Raw genomic sequence first — 24,929 nt, forward strand, 5'->3', positions numbered from 1 at the left:
TCTCTCTCTCTCTGAATACAATTTGACAAGCTTTATTGGCATGACTAAGTAAAATATTGCCAAAGCATAAAATATAACCTATGCTGATAACAATAATGAAATAGAGATTTAAAAAAATATTTTCGAGAAGTAGTATTCCCTAATGCTTTTGTATTTGTTACATTCTGTCAGGAAGTATGAAGTATAACCCATCTTCCACTACCACATTGATACAGTGAGTGTATAGTCTGTCTTCTCAAGCTAACCAGGTTTGCCTGTGTCTACCCTTTTCAATGGCAAGGCTATGTTCACTATGTTCTCTCTCTCTCTCTCTCTCTCTCTCTCTCTCTGTGTGTGTATGGGTGTGTGTGTGTGTGTGTGTGTGTGTGTGTGTGTGTGTGTGTGTGTGTGTGTGTGTGTGTGTGCACGCACTGACGGAATTACGAAGCTTGTCAGTGTGAATGATCCCTATGCCACAGTTTATCCGCTTTATTCATCAGTTCCAGTTAATGGCCATAATAATGCAAAGGACTTGTGTTTGGAAAATAATGAGCTGATAAATACATTGGGCATTTACTGGTGTAGCTGGTATTTGATAGTGATTTATATGACCTAACTCAGGCACTGAAATGCAGATCTATTATCGTTTTCCCACAAATTCCTTTCAACATCCCTCATTACCCTCTCCCCTTATAATAGAATAATCAAGCAATAACCAATCAATGCATGGCATAATTCATGTTCAAAGCTTCGGAGCAGCTTTTGATGTTTACTGAGGAAAACATTACGGAAAACTTTTAAGCTCGACTGCATGGACGTGGTAGTCTGGTTCCGATTCATCATCTTCTCCAAGCTTTGTATATATCCCAATGTCAATACCCTTCCAATTAAAGCAGTATTTCTGTGATGTGTACCTTTGGGACAGATGTCCGTGCAAGGAATGCAGATTTTGATGTTATTCCTTTCAACCTCCATCTTGTTGCTCGGGCAGGCTCTCACGCAGGCACTTTGGTCGACCACAAAGTTATCTGTGAGGCAAGTCAAGAGGAAAATACATATCTATTCAAAATAAGAAACAATTACCTTAGTTATTCATTTTTAATTAGCTATGAATTACAGTAGCTAATTCATTTTTCAGGAGATTAACTTGGGGACTCCTATTTGAGAAATGCCTCAAAAGAAAGGAAAAACAAAACAGGTAAAATATCAATGGCCCTGAAAGGTGTTATGTGTATGCTTAATTAGTATACACATACAGAAGACATTCACAATCTTACATTTGTGTAATAGGAAGTGAGAGACAGACAGAGAGAGATAGAGAAAGAAGGTTAGCATACCTGTTAGCATGCCTGTGTGATGCTTGAGAATATGATGGTGGGTGTTCATGTCAGTATATACTGTATACTGTATATCCATGTGTGTGTGTGTGTGTCTGTGTCTGTGTGAATGTGTGTGAATGTGTGGCTGCTCTTACGTGGACACTTCTTGACACAGAAAGCCCCGTAGGTGTATTTGGCATTGGGGTTCTGCTCCAGCTGGAAGGAGGTGGGGTTGTACACAAACGGCTGGGGGCACGTGGTGACACAGGCCCCACTGTCATTAAAGTTGGTACAAGCCTGGAGACACAAGTAAACAAACAAACAAGTCATATAAAAGTAAACACAACACAACAAGTAACATCTATAGTGGATCACCTTCTTCAAAAAATACTACTAAGAAAAGCAACCATCATGAAAGGTACAACATACTGGCACAAAGACAAACTAAACAACAAACAGTGAAACAAATAAGAAAAATAACATGATTATCTCATATAACTCCCAGTATGGCCTGGAACAAAGACCGTTTAATGTGATTCAAACTGGCAGCACAAATCAGCGACAGACATAAAAATGGAGCATTCACACAATAGACACACTGGATAGAATGGTGTTATGACACAACGCATCCATTGGGATTCTACAAAATGGCACCTTTTGATGACTATCAAGGCACATCATTAATTTGACACAGAGATTTCATCTGTGTGGATGTGCGACATGTTTTATTGTTATTCATTTTGCTGGGATGGAGTGAAATTGATGCTGTTTAGGGCCACTGAGTGCAAAACAACTTTTAAGTTCTCACTATTCCTGGCAATAAATGAGAACAAAATTGAAACCATTGATCCAGAGCATCATGCAAAAGGGTGAAATGTTGTCCTAATTAAAACTCATGGCAGGTATATTGTCAACGGTTGCAACCTGCAATAACTGCCAGTAATTGAAATTCCAGTCATTTTATATTATGGGCACAATATTGCCAGAGTTGTGCGTCATTTCAGTACATTAATCAATTCATGGTTTAATTACATGAGGAAAATAACTAACTGCTGAAAAATTCGAGACATCAGATTTTTGAGTGTTGGCTATTGTGTGAAATTGATTCAGTCTAAGGCCCTTTACTTCAGGGCTCATTGCATGAATGAATGAATACTTACTTACATTGGCCCTTCATAACAAATAAGTGTAATATAACATCATACGTATAAACACATATAAACACAAACACATTTATGAAAGGCAATTGCAACCACATCAGTTGTCATGAAGCCAGATTGTGCTGATTTCAGTGTCACACATAAATGTATATTATGATATTTCTGTTCTTGAAATGACACGGCACGCTATGACGACTGCCTGCAGTAGTTGGGTGTATTTCTGGGTTGTCAGATAGACAGACTGCTGATGAAGCCCACCTTTATTGGGCTCTAATTGGTGCTGTTTCAGTGGGCAGTGTCATCCTCTCTGTCATCAGTGCTGATCTCTCTCTGTGTGTGTGCTGTCTGTTAGGGAGAGCTCCTGTGGCTTACACGCATCCACACGTCTTCAGACGGCTGCCATTAAAAGAGCTATCTCCATAGGTGCAGGCATGCCATTTTTATAGCTTTATTTTAGACCTTTTACAGTGTCCACCAGAGAAAGGTGTGTTAACAACATTCTATAAATGGAGGGATTGTGCGGTGTCAAGTATTTGTATTATGGTATTTATATGGTACATATTGGTGTATAGTCACTTTTTAATGCAACGTTAATGTGTGGGTGTGGGGTGTGTTTAATGCAAACGTTAATAGGGTGTGTTTTGGGGTGGGGTGGGAGACTTACGAAGCAGTCGGTATCCTTGGGTCCTGAGCAGCCTCCCGCACACTCCCTGTGGCAGCACTGACTGACCAAGGACCCAAAGCAGCGGCCATCGCACTGCTCCGCACACACCGTCTTCGTCACTGCAGAGGGGGAAAAAATGCAGCACACACCACACATGGAAGGAAAACTGGTTAGTGCCCAAACAGGTGTGCGCATTTCGTTATCTTGTCTGCAAAACATGCAGTCATTTTGCTATGCCACAGTAGCTTAGCGGTTTTCCCACACGACCGTATCAATGCTGTTTGACCAATAAACTCTGCATCTGCAGTGATAGATGTGGAGTGTTTCCTCTTGATGGACAGACAGAGCCAGTGCCCTTTACATGACTTTTATGGAGCTGGGAGTGAAGTTCACTGTAATTACACAATGTGAGTTTAAGTGCGCTGCTTGACTGCCGGAGGTGAGAAGTAGTCATAATGTTTCTCTGCTCTCATCGCCACTCTCTGCGGCACTTCACCACTTCTCCTCTGATTTTCCGACACCTCTTCTGCTGTCTCTGTCTGTCTGTTTACTCTCTCCTCTTCCGTAAGCGTCTCATTCTCTCTCTCTCTCTCTCTCTCTCTCTCTCTCTCTCTCTCTTGCACTCTTTGTTTCTCTGTTTCTCTCCTATCCTCTCCGGTGTTTGAACTCTCTCTCCACCTCCCTCTGTAATTGCCTCCCACTCGGTGGCTGAGTCATGAGAAGGGCAGGCAGGGTAGAAAACTGCACCCAGCCCCCCCCCCCCCCCCAAAAAAAACACACCAGGACTGTCTCACTCCAGCCAGAGGGCAGACGGAGAGCATTGGTGTGGGGGAGGCAGGCGAGACAAGGGCCACAGCTCCGGGTGTCCATGGCTCTTTGAGGACCGGTAGCCCCAGAGCCCTTCCTGTTGGGGATGTATGTGTGTGTGTGTGTGTGTGTGTGTGTGTGTGTGTGTGTGTGTGTGTGTGTGTGTTTGGTGATCAGAGGGGAGTAGCTGAAGAAGAAATGAAAGAGAGGAGGCTCATTTGTGCGATGTGATCACAAAAAGAAGACCCGCGGGGGGCTATCACTTCACATCATTCGGGTGAATCTTCGATGTACGGAGACAAAATTAAACTTTTGCCATCTTTATTTATTTATTTTTTTCAAAACATTTTTTTTTCTCTTCTGAAGGAGAAGTGAAGTGAACAAACTTCTGAAAAAAGGCGCTCGTTTTCCGCTGGTGTGGTGTTTTTGCAACACTTAAAGGGATTTCTGCAGCTCCATTTAAAGCAAGCTTCCCTCTCCGTTGAGCGGTCTGAATACTCACAGGTTTGGCACTGGTCCTCCTGGTGTCCCCAGCAACGGCCAGTGCAGGATTTGTGGCATTTCCGACCTGTGGGTGAAATGTATCAATATATTTATTTAATATATACATTCAAACTATTCATTTGTTGTTTTACCCTTTTATCTGTTAATGCCAAAATCAGCCAGGTGGGGGAAGGTGAGTAGAACTTTGAGACCTCCACGGAAAAGTCTGGCACTTCTGGCAGTGGCGATGCAGCACCCGATTTTGATGAACTATCTGGGCACTTGCCAAAGGTCACCTCTCCCCTTTCCCCGGGATCCGTGACTGCTGTAAATGACCAGTCCGATTTACTGTCTCTCCTAACGCCCCTATAACTGTCTCATTAGGCCCATGGCAGACCTGTCTGCTGGAGATGAAGGGGAAAAAAAAGGGGGACGGACGCCGCTGTCTGCCGGAGAATTGATGCCAGAGGGAGAGAATACACTCGCAATGAACCCTTTTCACAGGCATTAAGTGGCGACATGACAGAATTATCATAGCCTTTCTCTCCGGTGTGTGTGTGTGTGTCTGTGTATGTGTGTATGTATGTGTGTTTTTCTCTTTTTCTCCCACACTTGACTGTGCTGGCACTCCAGTTTAATTGACTGTTGGGTAATTACAGAGTAAGCGTGACAGCGTGCTGGAGTGGCACCCTCTGCCCCGCTGCCACTTCACTGCTGAGTTATGCTAAAAGACAGACTCCATCTTGGCACTGGTGGTAATCTGCTGAGCTCCTGCCCAGCCCCCATGCCCCCCCCCCTCCCACCCCCTCATACACTATGCCCCCCCCATAATTTTCACAATTACACCCCCTCCTTTGCTCCACTCTCTGTCTCTCTCTTACTTTTCTCCCAGTTTCTTTGCTTTCTGCTACTCTAGGCGCCACTGTGTTGTATGTCTGATTCCTGTTGTGGCATTTAAAGCACCATTCACAGCAGGACAATAAGCGCGGAACTAAAAGAATGTCTGCAAAGCGGGTCAATAGCCTGACAACCAGGATCCAGGGAAAAGTAAAACAAATTGCCAGTGGAGAAAGTTAAAGGTTAAGGCGGTAATGCGGTGCTAACGAGACAAGATATTTTGCCCCAGCTTGGAACAAAAGGGCTGCAACTGAAAAACTTGCTTGACTTCATCTCTGGTTTATTACTGCATTAGCGCTTATGCTAGCACAAACTTTTTTTTCCCCACCAGCCCCAGACCAAATCTGGCCCAATGTGACAAGATGATAAACGATTTTCCTGTTCAGGATAATTTCAAATTCTGAAAAAAATTGTGAGCTGATCCACAGAAACGGGTCCGGGGTTCATAACGAGAGAGGGCCGCTTTTTAACAACCTTTTTCACCTTGAGTGGGTTTTAATTGTGCCTCATAAACGGGGTGCGGCTGCCTTGGCCACAAACCCATAACCCACCATTAAATTTGAGAGCTACACGTGGCTCTGTGCTTTATGGAAAGCATTAAAGCCGTCCAGTATAAAAACCCAACTGCCTTTACTCTGTAAAGTGAGAATGACAGATCCGAGTCAGAAAGTATCTGTTCACAGTTTGTTATCCACTTACAGGGCTAGATTGAAGTACAATCATAGCCTTTAGGCATTATTACAAAACCTCTAGCGTATATTGAAAACAACCGTGTTGACAGTGTCCGTTCTGAGGTGAACGATTTTTAAAAACACTTTCTTTTTAATCAGAAAAATGTATTTTCAGCATTAGGCCTCATATCTGGCTTTACCACACTAAGTCTAGACATTCCTATACGAAGTCAACCCGTAGATGACAGTAGTGTAACGTCTTTTCACTGTGTGGTCTAAAAGAGCTCTTTAGAAATGTGGCTGCTCTCCACCGCCTGAAGGTTCCACAATAGGCACCATGAATGCAAACAAAGCTGCTAAAGAACTTGTGTGCGTGGGAATGCTAGTCTGTACAAAGGCCCAGCTCCTTGATTGCCTGCCCTGCACTTAGTCCCATTGACCTTGAGCTCTCTCTTATCTAAAATAATCATCGCCACTCTTGTGATACTTCACACCGATAAGTTGTGTGGTAGGAAGACAGGCGTTTGCCTTCCCCGAGTATGCGTGTGTGTGAGAGACAGTGAACTGCTCGTACCAACAAAAGCATGCAGGAATTTCTTATGACTTCAAAGAGGTGCTATGAGATGAATGGTCTACAGGGCTATCACTGGGAGTAAGAAAGAGGGAATGATAGAGGTACACAGACAGAAAGGTTCAGAGATGGGGACAGACAGAGGAAGACAGGCAAAAGGAGAGACAGATAGATAGATGATTTGGAAAGGCACACATACAGCATAAGGTCTATATGAGCTCTCACAGCTGACAATGCATGTCAGAGAAAAAGACAAATCATGTGGTTTAAGGCACTGCCTGCAGAGCTCAGAAACAGGATTGTGTCGAGGCACAGATCTGGGGAAGGCTACAAAAATTCTGCTGCATTAAAGGTTCACAGGAGAACAGTGGCCTCCGTAATTCTTAAAAGGAAGACTGGAACAACCAGGACTCTTCTTGGAGCTGACCACCGAGCCAAACTGAGCATAGGAGAAGGGCCTTGGTGAGAGAGGTGACCCGATGTCTGAGCTCCAGAGATCCTGCGTGGAGATGGGGGAAACTTCCAGAAGGTGAACCATTACTGCAACACTCCACCGATCTGGGCGCTATGGAAAGCCTCTCCTCAGACGAAGACACAGGATAGCCTGTTTGGAGTTCGCAAGAAAAAGCACCTTCAGGACTCTTAGACTGAGAAACAAGATTCTTAGGTCTGATAAAACCAAGATTGGACTGTTTGACCTCAATGCTAAGCATCATGTCTGAAGGAAACCAGGCACTACTCATCACCTGCCTAATACTATCTCATCGGTGAATCATGGTAGTGGCAACATCATGCTGTGGGGGTGTTTCTCTGCGGAAGGAACTGGGCTATTGGTCAAGGTTGGGGGAAAGCTCAACGGAGCAAAGTACAGAGATATCCTTAAGAAAAACCTGGTCCGGAGCGCTCAGGACCTCAGACTGGGCTGAAGGTTTACCCTTCCAACAGGGCAATGACCCTAAGCACACAGCCAAGACAACAGGGGAGTGGCTACCAGGACAACTCTGTGAATGTCCTTGAGTGACCCAGCCAGAGCCATGGATCAAACATCTCTGAAAAGACATGAAAAGGGCTGTGCACCGACAATCCCCATAAAACCTGACTTGACAGGATCTGCAGAGAAGAAAGGCAGAAAATCACCAAATCTAGGGGTGCAAAGCTTGTCGCGTCATACTCCAGAAGACGACGCTGGAATTCCTGCTGAAGGTGTTTCAAGTAAGTACTGAGTAAAGTGTCTGAATACTGATGTCAATGTGATATTTCAGTTTTTCCTTGTTAATAAATTCGCAAAAAATTTCTAAAATCCTGTTTTCGCTTTGTCATTATGGGGTTTAGATTGATGAGGGGAAGAATTAATTTAAACCATTTCAGCATAAGGCTGCAACATAACAAATTGTGAGAAGGTGAAGGGGTCTGAATATTTTATGAATGCACAGTGGATAGGCAGACAGATAGACAGGCAGACAGATAGACAGACAGGGAGGTAGGCACTTACAGGTGTTGCCACTGTTATTGGAAGGCACAACCAAAAGTTCTGCCTTGGGGTTCTTGATGATGTCTAGCCAGTGGATGTTGTCGGCATGGCACAGGAACCGGTTCTGGTCCACATACACACCTCCATTCAGGATTTCTGCAGAGAGAGGGGGACATAACAATCCATCACACTTTGTGTCTGGGTCAAAGTTCAAGTGTGAAATACACTAGAGGCAAATCCCAGAAGTGCTGTTATAAATATTGGTGTTTTCCGATGACAGCATTTAGTAGACTGAACAGTGTCACAGTGTATTTTCTCAATATGTCAAGAGTCAAGATTTTCACCCCCTGTAGTTTTCTCAGACTTCAGCACCTCACCTCATTTAATATGCAGACAAACAGACTTAGCCAAAGTAGCTTTCTGAGAAACTCAGTCATTTCCCTTTGATTTGTTAAGAATTATAATAAACAAATGAAATAACGACAGATCAGAGTCAACACCAGATGTGCTCAGATAAATAGTGCTGTTGGTTTTCATCCTGTACTTTCCAGGATTTAATGTGGAGGCTGTACACATATTTACAGTTATTTTTCCCCTTTGATACCAGAACTAATAAATAACAAAAAAAGAAAAAGATTTGGAAATTGAATAATGTTGTGGAGTAGGTGAATAGGGTAAAAGGGGGCGGGGGCAGAATCCATGCAGAATGAACTCTTCACAGTGCGTGGCATATGCCAGATAATAATAATTCTCAGAAAAGCCTCCCTGAGTCTAATCCCCTCAGTATATGAAGAGTTTATCAGAGATTGGGCTGGATTATGAACACTGACTATTTTCATCTCTTCGTATAGAGATTAAGTACATGTAAATCTCCCAAAGATGAGATATTCATATCCGCAAGGGGACAAAACCATCACTATGCACTTTAGAGAGCGATAGATAAAGATCACTCCATGCTTCTGTAATTTACAGTGGCACACCCTCGGAAAGGTTCTTAGCTGGGAGTTACAGTGATGACTTTGCAATGATATGCGGAGATGTCAAAAAATAGATATCTCCCTTTTGCATGAATGTGGCAGACTCGCGACACTCCAAAACCACGAGGTTCTGTTAGCCATTACCAAGGCTGTTATCGGAAGGCTCAAGTGAAAAAAGGGGATGCCGGGGTGGCACGAGAGGAGTATTTTCCCTGAGGGTCTGGAGAAATCTCATTTTACTGAAAGCAGAGAAACAGCACAGTAGTATTTCTACTAGAGACTATAGCCACTGTCCCTCCCATGGGAGAGTGAGCAGACGAGTGTTTGCTGCATCTCACACTCCCCATCTTCCTCCCTCTTTCCTCTTTTTTATCTCTCTTTTTCTTTTATATTATCAATCTGTCGCTCGCTTTTTTTTTCTGTTCGTGCAGCCTTTTCTGTAAGAATGATTTAATGAACGCCACGGGTTTTATGGTCTCTGCTTGGTCTTCCACTTTGTAAAAGTCTTACAAGGTTGTCAGCACTGCAGTGCTACATTACTGCTGCTTCTGATGCTTTCACCCCCAGTGACATCCTCAGTCACAGCCATTTTGTGATGATGACTACTGAAAATTCTCGGCCCATAAACGTGTTTTGCTGTCATCTAAAAGAACCTGACTCTCCAGAGCTTTTTCTGACCTCACAGTTTTCAGAGGGAAATCAATGCTTTTCATTTATTCAGTGTAGAGATGTGCATTGAGCAACACACAGCTCTTTCACGTGACTCACTGCAGCCACTTCTATCTAGGGCTCCTTAGAGGGCCGGGGCTTTTATACTGTGCACAGCGAATAAGCGTCCTCTTATGAAGTCCAAGTGCTACTGTTCCCTGCTCTTCTCTATGGAAGGATTCACACAGAAGACCCATTAAAGCCCATAACACACTGGGTTGGCTCACATTCTGCGCACCAGTCCCCTCCTTTCTTCTGTCTTTGTAATATCAGCAGCTATATATGGAGTCACCATACAGAATGGCTTTTCTTCATTGAGCTCCCATATTACTGGCAGTGAGATAGAAAACACCTTAAGGCTCTAGTGTGAGTGAAATAAGATACATTTCCCCTTTTTGAAGTAATGTGGAATGGAAACGAGCATTTTTCATAAGAGCATGAAGACATATAAAGTGTCAAACATATGGCCTCACAATGAGGTTTGCAGTGAAAAACATCAAAGGCAGTTTTTTTATGGATTGCTGATGCCAGAAGGTTTTTAAAGTGAGGGTCCCTTTTCTTTGGCCTGCCCCCAAATAAGCACACCGATATCAAGATCACCCACATGAAGCATTTCTTTCCACATATCCAGCGACTCACAAACACTAGCTCTTTCCAGCAGAGTAACCGCCACAAATCGTACTTAATTTCTCAAACAATCAATCCCACTTCATGGTCTGAATGGGTAATTAAATGGCACAACCATTTAAATCCCCACTCAATAAATGTGCCAATCAGCATTGATAATCTGCACCATTTGCCATTACATCTGATAGTTTATCTGCATTATTTATTTTTTCCCCGATCGCTGTATCCTCAACACTTCACTCTATGAGAGACCTGTCCACTTCCTGTCCAGGACAGGAGCTGCAGTGGATGTGGCCCAGATCTGGCCTGCATGTGGGCCAGACTCAGCGTGGACCAAATTAGGGACAATGTCTCAAACGGCCGCTGCTATGCTATTCACCGTGTCACATGAGCAGCCATGACGGAGCAGCTAACGTGGAGCGAATGTCATTGCCCTTTCTCCTCCCGGCCGGGCCGGCCCATCTGTAATGCCTTGTCTATAATCTCCTCTGTGAGGTCCATGGAAGTGCAGTGTGATGAGCATGCATGGGCTTGATTAGCGCTAACGAGGGCAGAACGGGGCCCGTGGAGCACATTTAATTAGCATGGTTATGAATGGCACACGGGGCCGGAGGAAGGAACCACGCATGAGAGCTCCCTGGAGGTGGCCATCACATTGGTGAATGACCGCTGGGGACGCTTTGGGTTTGACCTGATACCCCCTCCAGTCCTCTCCTCTTCCTATCCCTTTTCTCTCTCTCTCTTTCTCTCCTCACTCTTTTTGTCTCTTCCTCTGTCAGGAATGATGCCGACGTGCCCTCCAGCATCAAGGACCCTTGCTGCGCAGAGGAAAGGTAAATATCAGGTAGCAGCATGGTTGGATGCTCCTGCTTTCTCTTAGTTGTTCACAAACACAATGAGATATTTAAAGCAAAAGGCATTAGAGACTCTGGAGACAAAATATAAAAAGATATATGTCAGAAAAACAAAGTCGTTAGTACAAATACTGTTGACAAATGTGTGACAAATACATAAACAAGTGTGACAAATACATAAAAACAAAGAAAGAGAGAAAAACAGAAAGAAAGAAAGAAAGAAAGAAAGAAGGAAAGAAAGTAAGTGGTTTAGAACTAATACTGCAAAGACGAAAATTCAAAAGAGCAACAGAGGGAACCAGGTTGGAAATTAAAAAAAAACACGGAACACGAAACAGCAGAATGCAAGTCATGCACGTCATGGCTTTACTCAATAAAGCCGTACTTTGCTACATCTAACTTCACTTAATCCGTAGCTTTGTTTTCACCAGCCTCTGCCCCGAGTGCCAATTAACCACTCCCTTCTGCAGAGTTCCTTTTCAGTATTCCCTCGTGAGGTGAGCTTGCCTCCAAAATACAAATTCACAACTGCGCAAATGGAGAACCGTAAGGTTCCCTGGAGCCTTGAAGAAAAAGAAAAAAAATCAAGAGTGATCTCGAGTACGTACAGTACAGGAACAATCCCAGTGGGATGTCAATGTTTCGTACTCACTGAACTAGTATTGGGTCCATACAAGATGATTCAACTGCTGTCATACAATAGTTAACGGGGTCATGCAACTGCTTTCTTTCTTCCCATGCAGAACTGTGTGGTTTTGTCTGAGAAGGACTACAAGAATAGCTGATTACAGAGTAGTGACATCAATGAGTTTCGACCCAACAGGGTTCCTCTGGCGTTGCCGTATAATATAGGCCACACGTTGTTCAGTAAATCATATAAACCATGTATTATAACTTCACTACTGTTCGCAATTGCTGTCTAAGCATATGTGTTTGTGTGTGTGTGTGTGTGTGTGTGTGTGTGTGTGTGTGTGTGTGTATGAGGAAGGTCGATATATATCACCATAAAGAGATTGAGTCTGGCTCTGCTCAAGTATGCCTCTGCACAGGATCATAACCAGATCCACTTCAGAGACAACTGGTATCTTTGTATAACCTTTCGCATCAGGAATACAATACACCACAAGAGGACCCATTGTCATGCCACTGAAGCCTCTCAATGAGCACCTAATGAATTGTGGGATATAGGAGCTCTCCGTGTTACCTCAGGCAAGCCATCTGATTGCCAGGTGTAAGAGGTTGTCACCTTCACCTACTTTATAAACACAAAAGGGATTTATTGCGGACGACTGGGAACATAATGCTCCTCGAGCTAGCGACGGCGACCCATATAATTACAGATTACCACGGATCAGAGGAGAACAGGAGACTGGTTTAGACTGTACATGTTTGAAAAAGCTAATAGACAGTCAAGCAAGGCTGCAGGGCTTATTACAGTTACAGAGGGTGTATTATTAACAATTGACGTTGATTCAGACCCAGAGAGTGGTTGACTCCTGAGGAGATCTGGCCCTGATATCAAAAGCTATTTGGGATGTGCTTTCAGTATGCTATTAACTGACAGATTTAGTCACCGATTCAGTGACTGGAAGTGATGCCTAACTGTCATCTATGAGAAAAATATATTTTTTGCCGTTTTCTATCTCATTAATGCCTAAATCAAATTAAAGTGAGAATTAAAGAGTTGTTGTTACTGTTGCGGTTTCATTTCATCGAGCAAAATATTTACAACTTACAAGCCCACATGATGAAAAAAAAAAATACAAGTAGCTCCCTGTAAAGTCTCGAAGAAGAGCTAAATTGTATTACTCTATTACTGCCGTACAAGTGCGGTGCTCTGGGCCGAGGCATGGTTTATTCACCTCACGTTCAGCCATCTAATTCTCATACAAGGTCAGGCTGAAATCCATTACAATGGAGGGGTATTAATGTCTTTAACACAGTGGGAATAAAACACTTGCCGACTCCATTCAAATGTAAAAACAGCCCTGTGTATTTACGAGATGGCCTGAATGGAACAACTGCATCAATTGAACTCCATATAATCTTTTACAAAGGCCCTCGTCGAGGGAAGAAAGGGTTGGGGGGGCAAGAGGAGATGAAAATATAGCCTCGGTTTTTTTCCTTCTCTCTCTCAACAGACAGTGCGGGTGGAAAAAAACGGGGGACAAAGGGCGGGTGTGTAGTCAAGCGTGGAAGTGTGAAGGACTGTGGCGCGTGAGAAGTGAACTTTTCATAAGTGGCATTCAAGTCCATGACGGGTGAGCAAATGCTTCATGTAAGGACGATGAGTGTGTGTGTGTGTGTCTGCGTGTGTCTGTGTGTGTCTGCGTGTGTCTGCATATGGTGTCTGTGTGTATGAGTTAGCAAGAGAGAAAAAGGGAGAAAAAATGGTTTCAAAATAGAGTCGATACATACAGTATGATGCTGTCCTATTACGTCAAATTCCTTCTCTCTGCAACAGCTATGAGCACCGTTGTGTGTCAGTAGTAATATTAACAAACGTGCACGCAGTCTGGGGATCAATGAAAGACAAAAATGACTTTCCCTTTAGGCCAACAATGAGCTGGTGAAAAGAAAGGATTTGGGGAGCACAGAACAGCATGCCAAGTCAGGACAGATGAAGGCCGAACTCTGTTCAATGCAGAACTGAAGCTGAGCTCCATGTGTGCCAGTGTGATTTAGTGCCGACATGACAGCAGATACAACCTTTACACTATACAGTTTATATGGCAAGAAAGTGACAATACAAAACTCCAACTCACTACTGTATTCAGTAGACCATATTGCTAAAGATACAAACACAAAGGGAGATGTACACTATGTACCCATCTCTCTCTCTCTCTCTCTCTCTCTCTCTCTCTCTCTCTCTCTCTCTCTCTCTCTCTCTCTCTCTTTGGTTTGGTTAGAGCATGGTTCATGCAGTTCAGTGGTATGGACATGGCCACTTCCCACTTCACCTGCTTGACAAAAGGCTCTAAAGAAGAAATGGATGTGCTAGCCACAGCTGCAGGATAGCAGTAGCAACAGACCACAGATGACAGAGAAATCCAGTCTCACGCTCTTGCTTTTCATGAAGGTCCTTCCCTCTTTTCTCTCTCTCTCCCTCTGTGTGTGTGTGTGTGTGTGTGTGTGTGTGTGTGTGTGTGTGTGTGTGTGTGCGCGCGTGTGCGTGTGTGTCCGTGCTCCTCTTAGTCGCACTGACAGAGGTAAAGAGATTTCTCTGTATGACAAATGTGAGAGACACAGAAGGCACTCAGCCAGTGTGTGGGTGGCAAACTCCCCCCTCCAATCCCCTCCACCCCCAAAAACTCCTCCCTCCACCTCCGCACAGCATCTTCCCTGATAACCATAATTGTGTTTAAGTCCTCTGATTAAATTTCAGCCGTCTCAAATGCTATTGTCCCACGATGAATCCTTATGAAAAATGTGTCACATTAAAGAGATTATGGAATGCCTCATAACCGAGAAAAACCTGTTAAGGAATATGTGCAAAAATAGAAACGTGGAAAGAAAGCATGCTAAAAAGTGTGTGTTTGTGTGTGTGTTTGTGTGTGTTTGGAGAAGGGCAAGGCTATCAAATGATGTTACCTTTTTTGCGTTGTCTTATATGGAACAGGGGCTGTATCTGTCTCTACCTTGTATGGCGTGGCCTGTGTTCTGGCCCTTAGTTGGGGGGTTTAAAGGGCCCTGGGCTGATGGGAGGTGTCACAGGTGGACAGAGGGAGAAAAACCGCTGGACTCAGTGAAAAGATGGAGGGGGAGAGAGAGGAAGAGAGAGTGAAAAACAGAGACTAAGAGAGAGAGTGAAAAAGAAGTAGAGAAAGAGCAAGAGAGAGAGAGAGAGAGAGAGAGAGTGGCAGCAGAGAAAACAAGAAATGGCAAGAGAGAGAGAGAGAAAGAGACGGAGAACATCACTTCAAAAGACTGTGCACTCTTTTATTGTAGAAGGTTGAAGTGCTCAGAATGGCCAGTCAGAATACACTGCTGTTCATGCTACTGCCCAGCGCTGTAGTGTTGTGCACCACTGACAACAACTGGCATCAAGGGCCTGGCAGCTTGACTTCATTCTCAACTAACTTGAATCTTTGGCAGCAGAAAGTAAGGTGGTGCTTTTCTGGCATGATCAATTCATGCAAAACCACAGACTACAACCTCCAAGGCTGCTCTCAGATCTACAAGTCAAATCCGGATCAAACCGAAGAGCCAGGCAGTGCATTTAAGTCGCACGACCACTAAGTGATGCAAATTGGAGCAAGGGTGCTGTCAATTTCAACGTTTTTCTCCTCTAAATTGCTGGGTAATTGATTCCAGCTTTTTTGTGTCACAACTCCCCTGACAGCTTTTAGAGGTGACACAAAATGCAATCAGGTGGAATGGGGCTGTGTGCAAGGGAGACGGCGCAAATTCAATAACGGCGGCGCAAATGAAAATGGAGTCAAAGGCGCGCGGTGGTGCTTGAGACACTCGGAGCGGTGCTTCTTTAATGAGCCCTTGTTTCAGCAGCCTTTAAACAATACAACCCCCACAACCACCCACACCCGCCAGCCGCCACCCACCCAGCGCCCAACTCCCCAATCACTAGACAACGACTTTTTAATGAAAACACAGTTGTAGGCAGGAATGCCAAATAAACAGCCTCTGTTAAGGTTCCCCAACCAGCCGTCCTTCTAAAATTGTCAAGGTAAAATTGAAAAAAATCAAAATCAAAATATGAACAGAGAATCTTTTGAAAGCCAATTTGATTTATCTCAATCAGCTTGTGATCTCCACCTGCCAACATCACACCACCATTGTGCTCATGTCATCCCCTCACCTACACAGAAGTCTCGCCTCTAAAGGCCCCGTCACACCATGACGTTCTTGTCAACGTTCTATAAAGTTAGAGGAAACGTTGGTAATCGTCCATGGTCGCTGGTATAGCACCAGAAGAGCGTTGTGTGAAAGCTGGTGAACGCTGTAATCGTCAGTAATCGTCGGTGATCGGCGGAGAACGCTGGTCCGAAAATACATTTTTGAACATGCACAAAAGTTCTCATGGAGACCAGCGTTCTTCAACGTTTAATTTAAACGCTGGAGAACTTTCGTGGAACGTTTTATTAACTTTGCACGCGTTTGGCTATTGTAGTCAGTCGTTGGGTAGGGTAGACTGAGTACAGTTGATGCACCCGAAATAACTTATGTGCGCAGCAATCCTGAGACGTGATTTTTAGTTTGGACATGCCTACTAACGTCCTCTTTGATCCCGGGAAATTTGAGCACACCCATCTCTCATACAAAGATACCAAGGGAAGATCTTGATTTTATCATGTCCCTTCTACAATTAATATGTTATTAACCATACGTGATCAACCAACGCTACATACATCATTGCAAACGTTATTCTGTGCACTATAAATCTACATATTCCATGCTATCATGTCATGCAAGGTCATTGCATAATCTAGCGAAAAGCGGAGTGGAGGGTATGCTTGCTTGAGCCCAGCATGAAGTAGATGTACTGAACTTGAACATAGCTGAGCACTGTTATAGCTGGTGCTGTTCCATGGCAGATGGATATGATATGAAGACTCTTGTGACATGGACAATGTCTGTGGATGTGTTGATGTTTTCTAATAATAAACATTGAGAAACACAAATTCAGTGTCAAATTTAAATCATTTATTTTAATAACATAAAACCCCAGGAATAACGCCCGTTATTTCGTAAATCACAGTAATAATAACAGTAAATTTTCGTCCGAAGACATTGCTAGTGAAAGAGGCTTTGTATTCTTCTTACTTTCAGCAGCATTTATCATCTTCTTACTTGCAGCAGCGCTAGTAGAAGACACGTCAGCACACGTTTGTCGCGCACCAGTGACACGTCACAAGTCGCGTTTACATGCTCCTCATGCGTGAGTCCCACGCTAGTAGTCATGTGTCAGTCCTACGCTATTCTTTCGTTAAGTCACACGCCAGATGTGTCCACCTCGCCCTAGAACGCTCGAAATTGAACGATTAGAAAGTTCAGAGAACGTTGACCAGAACGTTATGGTGTGACGGGGCCTTAATGAAGGCTTCTTTATAGAACCCTGCAGGGTGTTCTTCAGATATCAGCATTACAGAAGCATCACAGCTGACCAGCATCCTATTCTGACCAACCGTATACATTACCCAAAGAAGACCCTTCATGTAGAGAAAGATTCCAAGTGCTTCATTTTGCTATGACATTTTTCAAGTCATTCATCCAGTCAAAAGCGGCAAGACACTCTAAACTGAGTAGTATGTCTCCTGGATGTCAACAATGGAAAGGCTAATGAAAGCAGGTCAGGGGGGGAGTAAAAGGTCTGTGACCTCAGTAAGACAGGTCTGTTTTCCAATCCCTGCTTAGCGTGACCTCAGTAAGAAATTTCGAGAGCTCAAGCATTATGTTTTTTTCCCACAGAATGCACAAAAGAGGCCCTTTTCAGCCAGCTCCCGAGGGCTACCATACAAACAACCCCCTCCTCCCTCCCATTACGAAGCCTGGGCAAGGTAGATGAGCTCAGGCCCTGGGAGATAGTGAGCTCCACTGCACTCCTCAACAGCCTCTCCAGGAAGTGCAGGTTGTGAACATCCCAGGAGGGAGAGCTGGAGCGCGGGGAAAGGGGTGGTGTGGGCCCTGCTGATGCTGGTGCCAGGTCCAGTGCCAGCGCATTGATATCAGTAGCCTGCACGCCATCCGGGTTGAGGTGACACAGACTGGTAAAAAAAAAAACCTGATGGAACACACTGCGCTTGTGGAAGTGTGGATCTGAAAGTGCTGCTGGCCAAGACAGGCAGGAGTAAACAGGTTACTAAAAAAAAAATTGGAGAGCTGGATACGTACGTGGGGGTTTGTATATTTAGTTTCTTTCATGGTTATTGGTCCTTCGAGTGGATGGTGGAAAAATGAGAAGCCCCAGACAGTGATGGCCATTTAGCACTCATTACTCTATAAACTAGAGCGCTTCAAGAACGGCGCTGTCTGGTAGCTGGCAGTCTTTTTATTTTATTTTAAAAAGGCCAAATGATGAAAAATAAAATCCATTTTCCAAACCACCAAAACAACGAGGTGTCCTAACAGAGAGTGAGGCTACCAGGGTTGGGTAAATGGGTCTAGTTTTACTGAGAAGTTCAGTTTTGGTGAAGCTCTGATTAAAGAGGGTTTAGTGTACATTATTTACATAAGTGTGCCTTATTTACATTATATACTTTCATACTTTATATTCATCCAACACAACGTACTGCACAGGTAAGGTATACACTCTATCTGCATGTGGCTCCCTGAGTATTGAACCCCTGGCATTGGTTCAATAGCATTAGCATGGACATTAGGGCGACTTAGGGCACGAACACACCAGGCGCATTTCTAAAAACGCGACGCTAGCAAAACCATTGTTTCCTATGGTACAGCGCGTCTTTCGTGCGCGCCTTTTATGCGCCGCGCGTTGCGTTTTTGTAGCGGTTTTTAGGCGCGCTTAAAAGTTTAAATATTCTCAACCTTTCAGCGTAAGGCGCACAGTTCATCAATGTCACACTCGGCCCAGGCAGGTTGCACACACAGCCCCCCTCCAGAGGCGCACCAGGCTGTTTTGCCCAACGCGTTTTGCCAAGGCATTTTTGAAGCGTCTGCGTTTTTAGAAATGCGCCTGGTGGGTTCGTACCCTTAGGATGTAGGCGGGTATCTCTTGTTGTTTCAACACTCCTATTCTTCTAATAAGGGATGTTTAGTTCATAAACAACCATTAATCAGCATGCACAGAATGTCACTCTATGGGATTAAATACCTGACAGCAAAGTAGATTGCTGCAATCCAAACCATGTGTCAGTCCTTAAGTAAGGGATTTTTAACATGTTCTCTGGCTGATGCTTTACATAACAATCATAACAGTCAAATATAAATCATTTGCCAGGATTAATAGTCTTTCTTCTGACTGGCAATGCAGATGCTGTGGAACCATTCATCAGGAGTATGTGTGCTGTGGGGGTTTGTGGAAATTACAAGACAAAGGGCAAAATAGGGGAGCCATTTCGTTTAACACGGGGGCCTTCATCATTTTGGCGCTCGAGCGCTGTGGCTGTCACCTCTGGCGAACTCAAGCTCATCACTTGATTACCGTCCACACAGGCACCTCTGTGACATTTCAGAAATGACATGTTTGTGGGGATTTGTTTTTGTTTTTTTGAGTCCAGCGTCATTGGCTCGCTATGCATGCTGTTAATTTGCTCTGGGGGGCAATGAAGGAAGTACAGTGACACAAAATTATGAAGGGGGGAGATGGAGCACCAACATGCAATGGCAGGCTTTTAGCCATCCAGTAATTACAGAGAATTGTCAAGGTTGTGAGGTTGTATGCTGCAATTTCAAAGTTCATTCCTACCTGAGGATAACACTACACATCCCAGCACTACAGCATAATGTCAATAGGATGTCTCCCAAAACTATAAAGGTAATTGAGGGCGTGACTATGAAGAGAGTTCCAGCCATAAACGATTTAATTCAAGCATGTACCTGAATCAATGTCATACAGGTTATACAGCCCCATAGGCATAAACTACACACACACACACATACACACACACAAACACACACACGGGCGCGCGCACACACACACACGCACACATACACAAACACACACAAATAGAAGCAAAGCATTCTTTTTTTTTTTTTTTTTTTTATCTATTTAAAGACATATTCCTCAATGTCAAAAACAGAAACACGGAGCCCATGGTGAGATGAACTAGCAGCCACTTTGAATATGCAATTAAGATGTGTCAAAATGTATTGTGTTTTCTGGCAGTCCCACTGCCAGGCTATTAGGACTAAGTCAGCTATATGCTCGGCATATATGTTAAAACCCCACCCCACCCTGACATACACACACACACACACACACACACACACGCCCCAGAAGACATTCTGTGAGGGTGAAAAAATGCTTAGTGCTAGTTTGTGGGAGAGGCCTGAGACATTCCTCAGGCTGATTATTTGAGTAGTGTGGCAGGCAGTTGGAGGAGTGTAGCCCAGTTGGGAATTGGGTAGGCAAAGGGCCGCACATCATCCTCATCATCGTTTCAGGACGAAATTTATTCAGAGTCAGACTTCATTTGTCAACAACAAGGGCGGCTGGCACTCACCACAGAGGGCACGCCATGTCCAATGATAGCGGAGAATATTACACATGCGTACGGGATGACAATGGAACTTCATCTTGCCACGAGCTGTGCATGACGGCGCATACTGTATGCAAATAAACAGCTTATTTAGTCGCCAGGCAACAATAAGGGAGCTAGATAAATAAGTTAATACATTAACAAATCATCTGAATCTCGCAAGGCCACCACGGCAACTGCAACCACCACATTACCCATGATTCCCTGGGGCCCATAAGGCTTCAATTAGGGGTCGTTTTGCAGCCCTTTCCTCCCGCTTACTCCCTAATGGAGACAAATAACATTGCTCTGAGGCACGTCTGTCAAAAAGCCAACACTTAAAGCAGAGGTGGCAGCATACTGCTTACGGACAGAGAAAGAAAAAAATGTGAGCGAGAGGCCCACCCGGAAGGTGCAAATACCCCTGGGAAACTACCTACCACCCCCCCCCCCCCCCCCCCCACTGTTAAATGGCAAGCGAGGAATGAACCACGCTCCGTAGGACGGCAGCCAATGGAGAACGACGAGGGAGAAATAAATGCATTCTCATCAAATCTGGACAGAATGGTTCAATCTTCTTTAGGGTCATTTCAGACAGCCCGAATTGTCTGTGGTATTTTTGAAAAAAAGAAATACTCCACTTGACTCAAGATCTTGCCATCCACGCCAGTTCATGCATTATTTCCTATCAGAGTGGAGATGTCATCAAAATGTTTTTATAATGCCCATGAAATGGAATTACAGGTCTTATAAATTCAACTTCAGCAGGAGAGTGACACGCAAGGGAAGCTTATATGACGGAGGATGTTTACTCTCCATTGCTGTGATTGAGTTAAGGGCTCTGGGGTGGGAATGAATCTCAATGCCTCTAGTATACTGAGCGCAGCATCTCTATCTAAAGGGTTATGCAACAGATGAATATTTCAGTGCCCCCCTCCCACCCCTCTTTTCCCATATCAAGAAGTTTTGGAAGCCATGGGGATGCTTGTTTATTTAATAATTTTTTTCCAAAAGCTCCCTTGATTTGCTGGTTATGTGAGAAGCTCGTTTGGAAAGGGATTTTTATTCATACTTTTTCATCCTATTTTTTTTTTCTCTGACATCATTTTATGTGTTTAGTTACTTATTTAGTTTTTGAAGCAAATCTGCGTTTGAAGCCTGGAAATATGTTTTAATCATTCGGGTGCCTAATGATGACACCTGATTCATTATTAATGAGCCTCAGCCACCCCATCCATCCCCCACCACAGGCCGGCAAGCGTGTATTAGCACGAATGTCAGTTGCCTCATTTGATCTTGTTTTTTATATATTTTGCTGACTCTTTAAAGCTTTTTTTTAATATATAGAACGGGTGCAGGACACACACTGATTGCTGTAAGCCCCGGTGCCTTGTTTTCTAGCACTTCTAGCACTGTTTCTTCTTCTTCTTCTTCTTCTTCTTCTTCTTCCTTTTCTTCTCCCCTCCCGTTTCAGGGAAGCTAGCAAGGCTTGCAACTTCTTTAACATCAAATGAAGAACAAGAAGTAAACCTCCTGCTGTTTTCGGATGGGCTTGCTGTTTGCAACTGAGCGACTGAGAGGGCTGCGAGAGGAGGAACATTAGCTAGCTTTGATAAGTGAGATTACAACTCCTTCATGTGTTTTTTGTGGTTAATATTTCATTAATCCACCAAGTCCTGAAATAATTCATTACAGAACTAAAGCCAGTGCAGCAGAATAGTAAAGCACATGCACAGAACAACAAAGGCAACTTTAGGAGTAAATAAATAAGTGACCATTTGCAACATTACCCAGTAGTAATCACTGTTCGATGCCTTATTACTACGATATGCTAACCAGAAAAACATGCTAACTACTCAGAAGTGTTATTCAAGGCAGAGAGCTGCCAGCGGGGTTCATAAGCATACTAAACTAAACATTTCACTGCTTCATAACATCTCTAGTATCTGTCTTTGTCAGTAGACAAAACTTGAAAAGGAGGGGGGCACTGTGTGTGTTTGTACGCCTAGTCCTAATTTGGAGGTGCTTCTGGGGACAACATGTCCAAGCTGTTGCTCTAATGTGCTTCAGTTGGGACCCCTAGAGTGACTCAAGAGAGCAAGTGTTTCTGCTGCTCAGCTCAGTCTTCACACCAGAAGTTCTGCATTTCACACTTTTAATATGCCTCAGTGAAATGTGAAAAACAGCGGAGGTTAGGGGTATTGCGTGTCTTTTATTAGCGTCTTCACTTTACAGATACACTGGGAAATCATGTGGCACAAATTCAGCTTGTTCCCTTGGGGTAATAGAGGGAGCAGAATGCATCACATGAATATTTAAAGGATCTTAGAAGACCATAACAAGGAATGTCAGTATTTTACAGTATCTGTACAGAATTGAAGTTTGAGTGAAGTGGTGTTTATCTGTCAAACATGAGGCAGGAAATGATTCTAGTACTAAGTAAATAAGATAAGATGAAGCATTACATAAATTCTATATCAATAGCACTCCATAACTATGCCATCAAGTCACAAATTATTTTGGTGAAGTTCTAGTGTTCAGCATGGGATCTACAGACCATGAGACAGAGAGCTATATGCCTGGTAACAATGTCTTGCTTTACCGTGTCACAACAACAGAACCTGAGAATGCATCGAAGGTCGAAGCAGAGCAACAGAAGACCCCAGCTGGTCCTTCCAAAAGCTCGGTCTGTTTGCTCAGGGAGCAGGAGCCAAGGTTGCGAGGAGAGGAGAGAAAGAGAAAAGAAGAGAGGCAAGGAAACGTGAGGGGACGAGAGGAGAGGTGAGGAGAGCAGTGGAGAGAAGAGAGGAGGGCAGTGGAGAGAAGAGAGGAGGGCAGTGGAGAGAAGAGAGGAGGGCAGTGGGGAGAGGAGCACTCGAGCTTCGGTCTGCTCAAGCTTAATGCAAGTGGGCGGAGGGTGTGCTACACGCCAAGGCTACTGAATTAATCCACTACTCCAGACAAGTGAACATGCATACATATGATGTGGCTCTCAGGCACAGAGGAGAGAGAGAGAGAGAGACCACTTCTGTGCACTGCTTACCGTATGGGCGACATGGAGTGATTTAAATAAAAAAAGTGAGCTCGGCGCTAGTGCCCCCGACCACCATCAATGGAGTGGTGGGCCTACATAATTCAAATGCATACATTTGCCCACTGCTAGAATTCCACGTTCATTATGTAAACTCAGGTCAGAACCATGTAGCCTGGCCCAAAACCTCTCACGGTCTAATTCACTCTACATTCCCTTTGCAAGCCACTGCAATCCAAGGCCTAAACCTGTAGTACACCTGACCCTTTGGAACTGGCTTTTTGAGCTCTAGATGCAAAAAAGAAAGGATTGAGTAAAGAGAGGGAGAAGAGGGGCTTCAAAAAGCCCATGCCCATGTTGGAGTTGCTGTTCCTGCCTAGGAGCCTTGGAGGAGACAGTCCGTGCTCTCCCCAGAAGCCACAGTCACCGAGGAACAGATGGAGCTGGCAGGGTGGGCACTACCAGCGTGCTTGGCACCTCGCGCTCCGTCTGTGAGGACAGGAACACATTCACCAGATGGGCAGCGAGATGCCATGCTCTCTTTAGGGGTATGCCCAGCAGTTTGGATCGGCACCAAATAGCCAATTACAGCAAGGCAGGGAAACAAGGGAAAGGGAGAAAAAAATAGAGAGAGATGTAAACATTACACAAATAAGGGAAGGCTTTAATTGAGCAGTTTAGTTGCTAAATGCCCTTGTGTTGTAATGGGGTTTGAAGGTCATGTGACTGGATAACCCAACCCTAGACCCTCCAAATAAACTGTCAGTGGGGTTATAAAAAAATTAATATGATAAAACCGCTTAAGAGGTTTTGAAAATGTTTTTCAAAAGGGTACATCTCATCTGCATGCCATGGCAATTATCATGTAGTAAGCACACAAGGCAGTAATTACTACTGGTGAGGGGAAATGGCCACCGTGATTCCAACAGCTTTGCTGTAGATGCCCAGGCATGAAAACAGTGTGAAGTCACGAGAGCTGTTTTTAAAATGTCACGTGAAATGGAACGTTAACCTATGCTCCTTAGTGGAAATTCTCATTTAGACCATTCCCAGGTCTGTGGTGTTAAACTAAAGGCGAAGCAAACACACCACTGGCTGCATAAACAGAATCAGCCTGAAAAAAAAGCCAACAGCAAATACAGGTGTGCACAGGAACGTATGTTAATTCTTAAACACAACCGTAGCACCATCCTGACCAACTATCATGCACAACATGTTGGCAAGCATGTGCCTAGAATGCATATTCTCCAGTTGCAGACCAATAACGTGGTGGACAAAAATGCTTCCGCTCCTCTGTAGACCACACAATAGAAAACACATGCATGCAAGGAGCACCACCACTTGAATACCAAGTAAGCTCCATTACTAAGTCTCCTTTACCGACTCCATGTCAATACATTATACATGTATGCACAGCAACATGCCCATCACTCCAGTCTTTATCCAGAGGGTTAGGGTGTCTGACAACATCTGCATATGCTCCTTCTAATACACGGCATTCCTCCGAATGGGAATTAGGTCCCATTACTGCGGTAGGATCAGGCGAGGAGCGAGC

At 44.1% G+C, this 24,929-nt stretch overlaps 1 protein-coding gene across 2 annotated transcripts in view; it reads right to left on the reverse strand.

Annotated features, from left to right (window-relative positions):
* The window catches only part of LOC105896610 (receptor tyrosine-protein kinase erbB-4-like), a 251,884-nt gene that overhangs the window by 72,831 nt on the left and 154,124 nt on the right, over positions 1–24,929 (reverse strand). For both annotated transcript variants that reach the window (XM_031558871.2, XM_031558870.2), the window contains exons 4-8: positions 8,044–8,178; positions 4,432–4,497; positions 3,123–3,241; positions 1,454–1,595; positions 894–1,007 (exon numbers count right to left, since the gene is read on the reverse strand). In XM_031558871.2, the coding sequence (XP_031414731.1) occupies positions 894–1,007; positions 1,454–1,595; positions 3,123–3,241; positions 4,432–4,497; positions 8,044–8,178 (576 nt within the window). The remainder of the gene's footprint in view (positions 1–893; positions 1,008–1,453; positions 1,596–3,122; positions 3,242–4,431; positions 4,498–8,043; positions 8,179–24,929) is intronic.

The sequence above is a fragment of the Clupea harengus genome, chromosome 21 (genome assembly GCF_900700415.2).
Source record: "Clupea harengus chromosome 21, Ch_v2.0.2, whole genome shotgun sequence".
In the NCBI taxonomy this organism is placed as follows: domain Eukaryota; kingdom Metazoa; phylum Chordata; class Actinopteri; order Clupeiformes; family Clupeidae; genus Clupea; species Clupea harengus.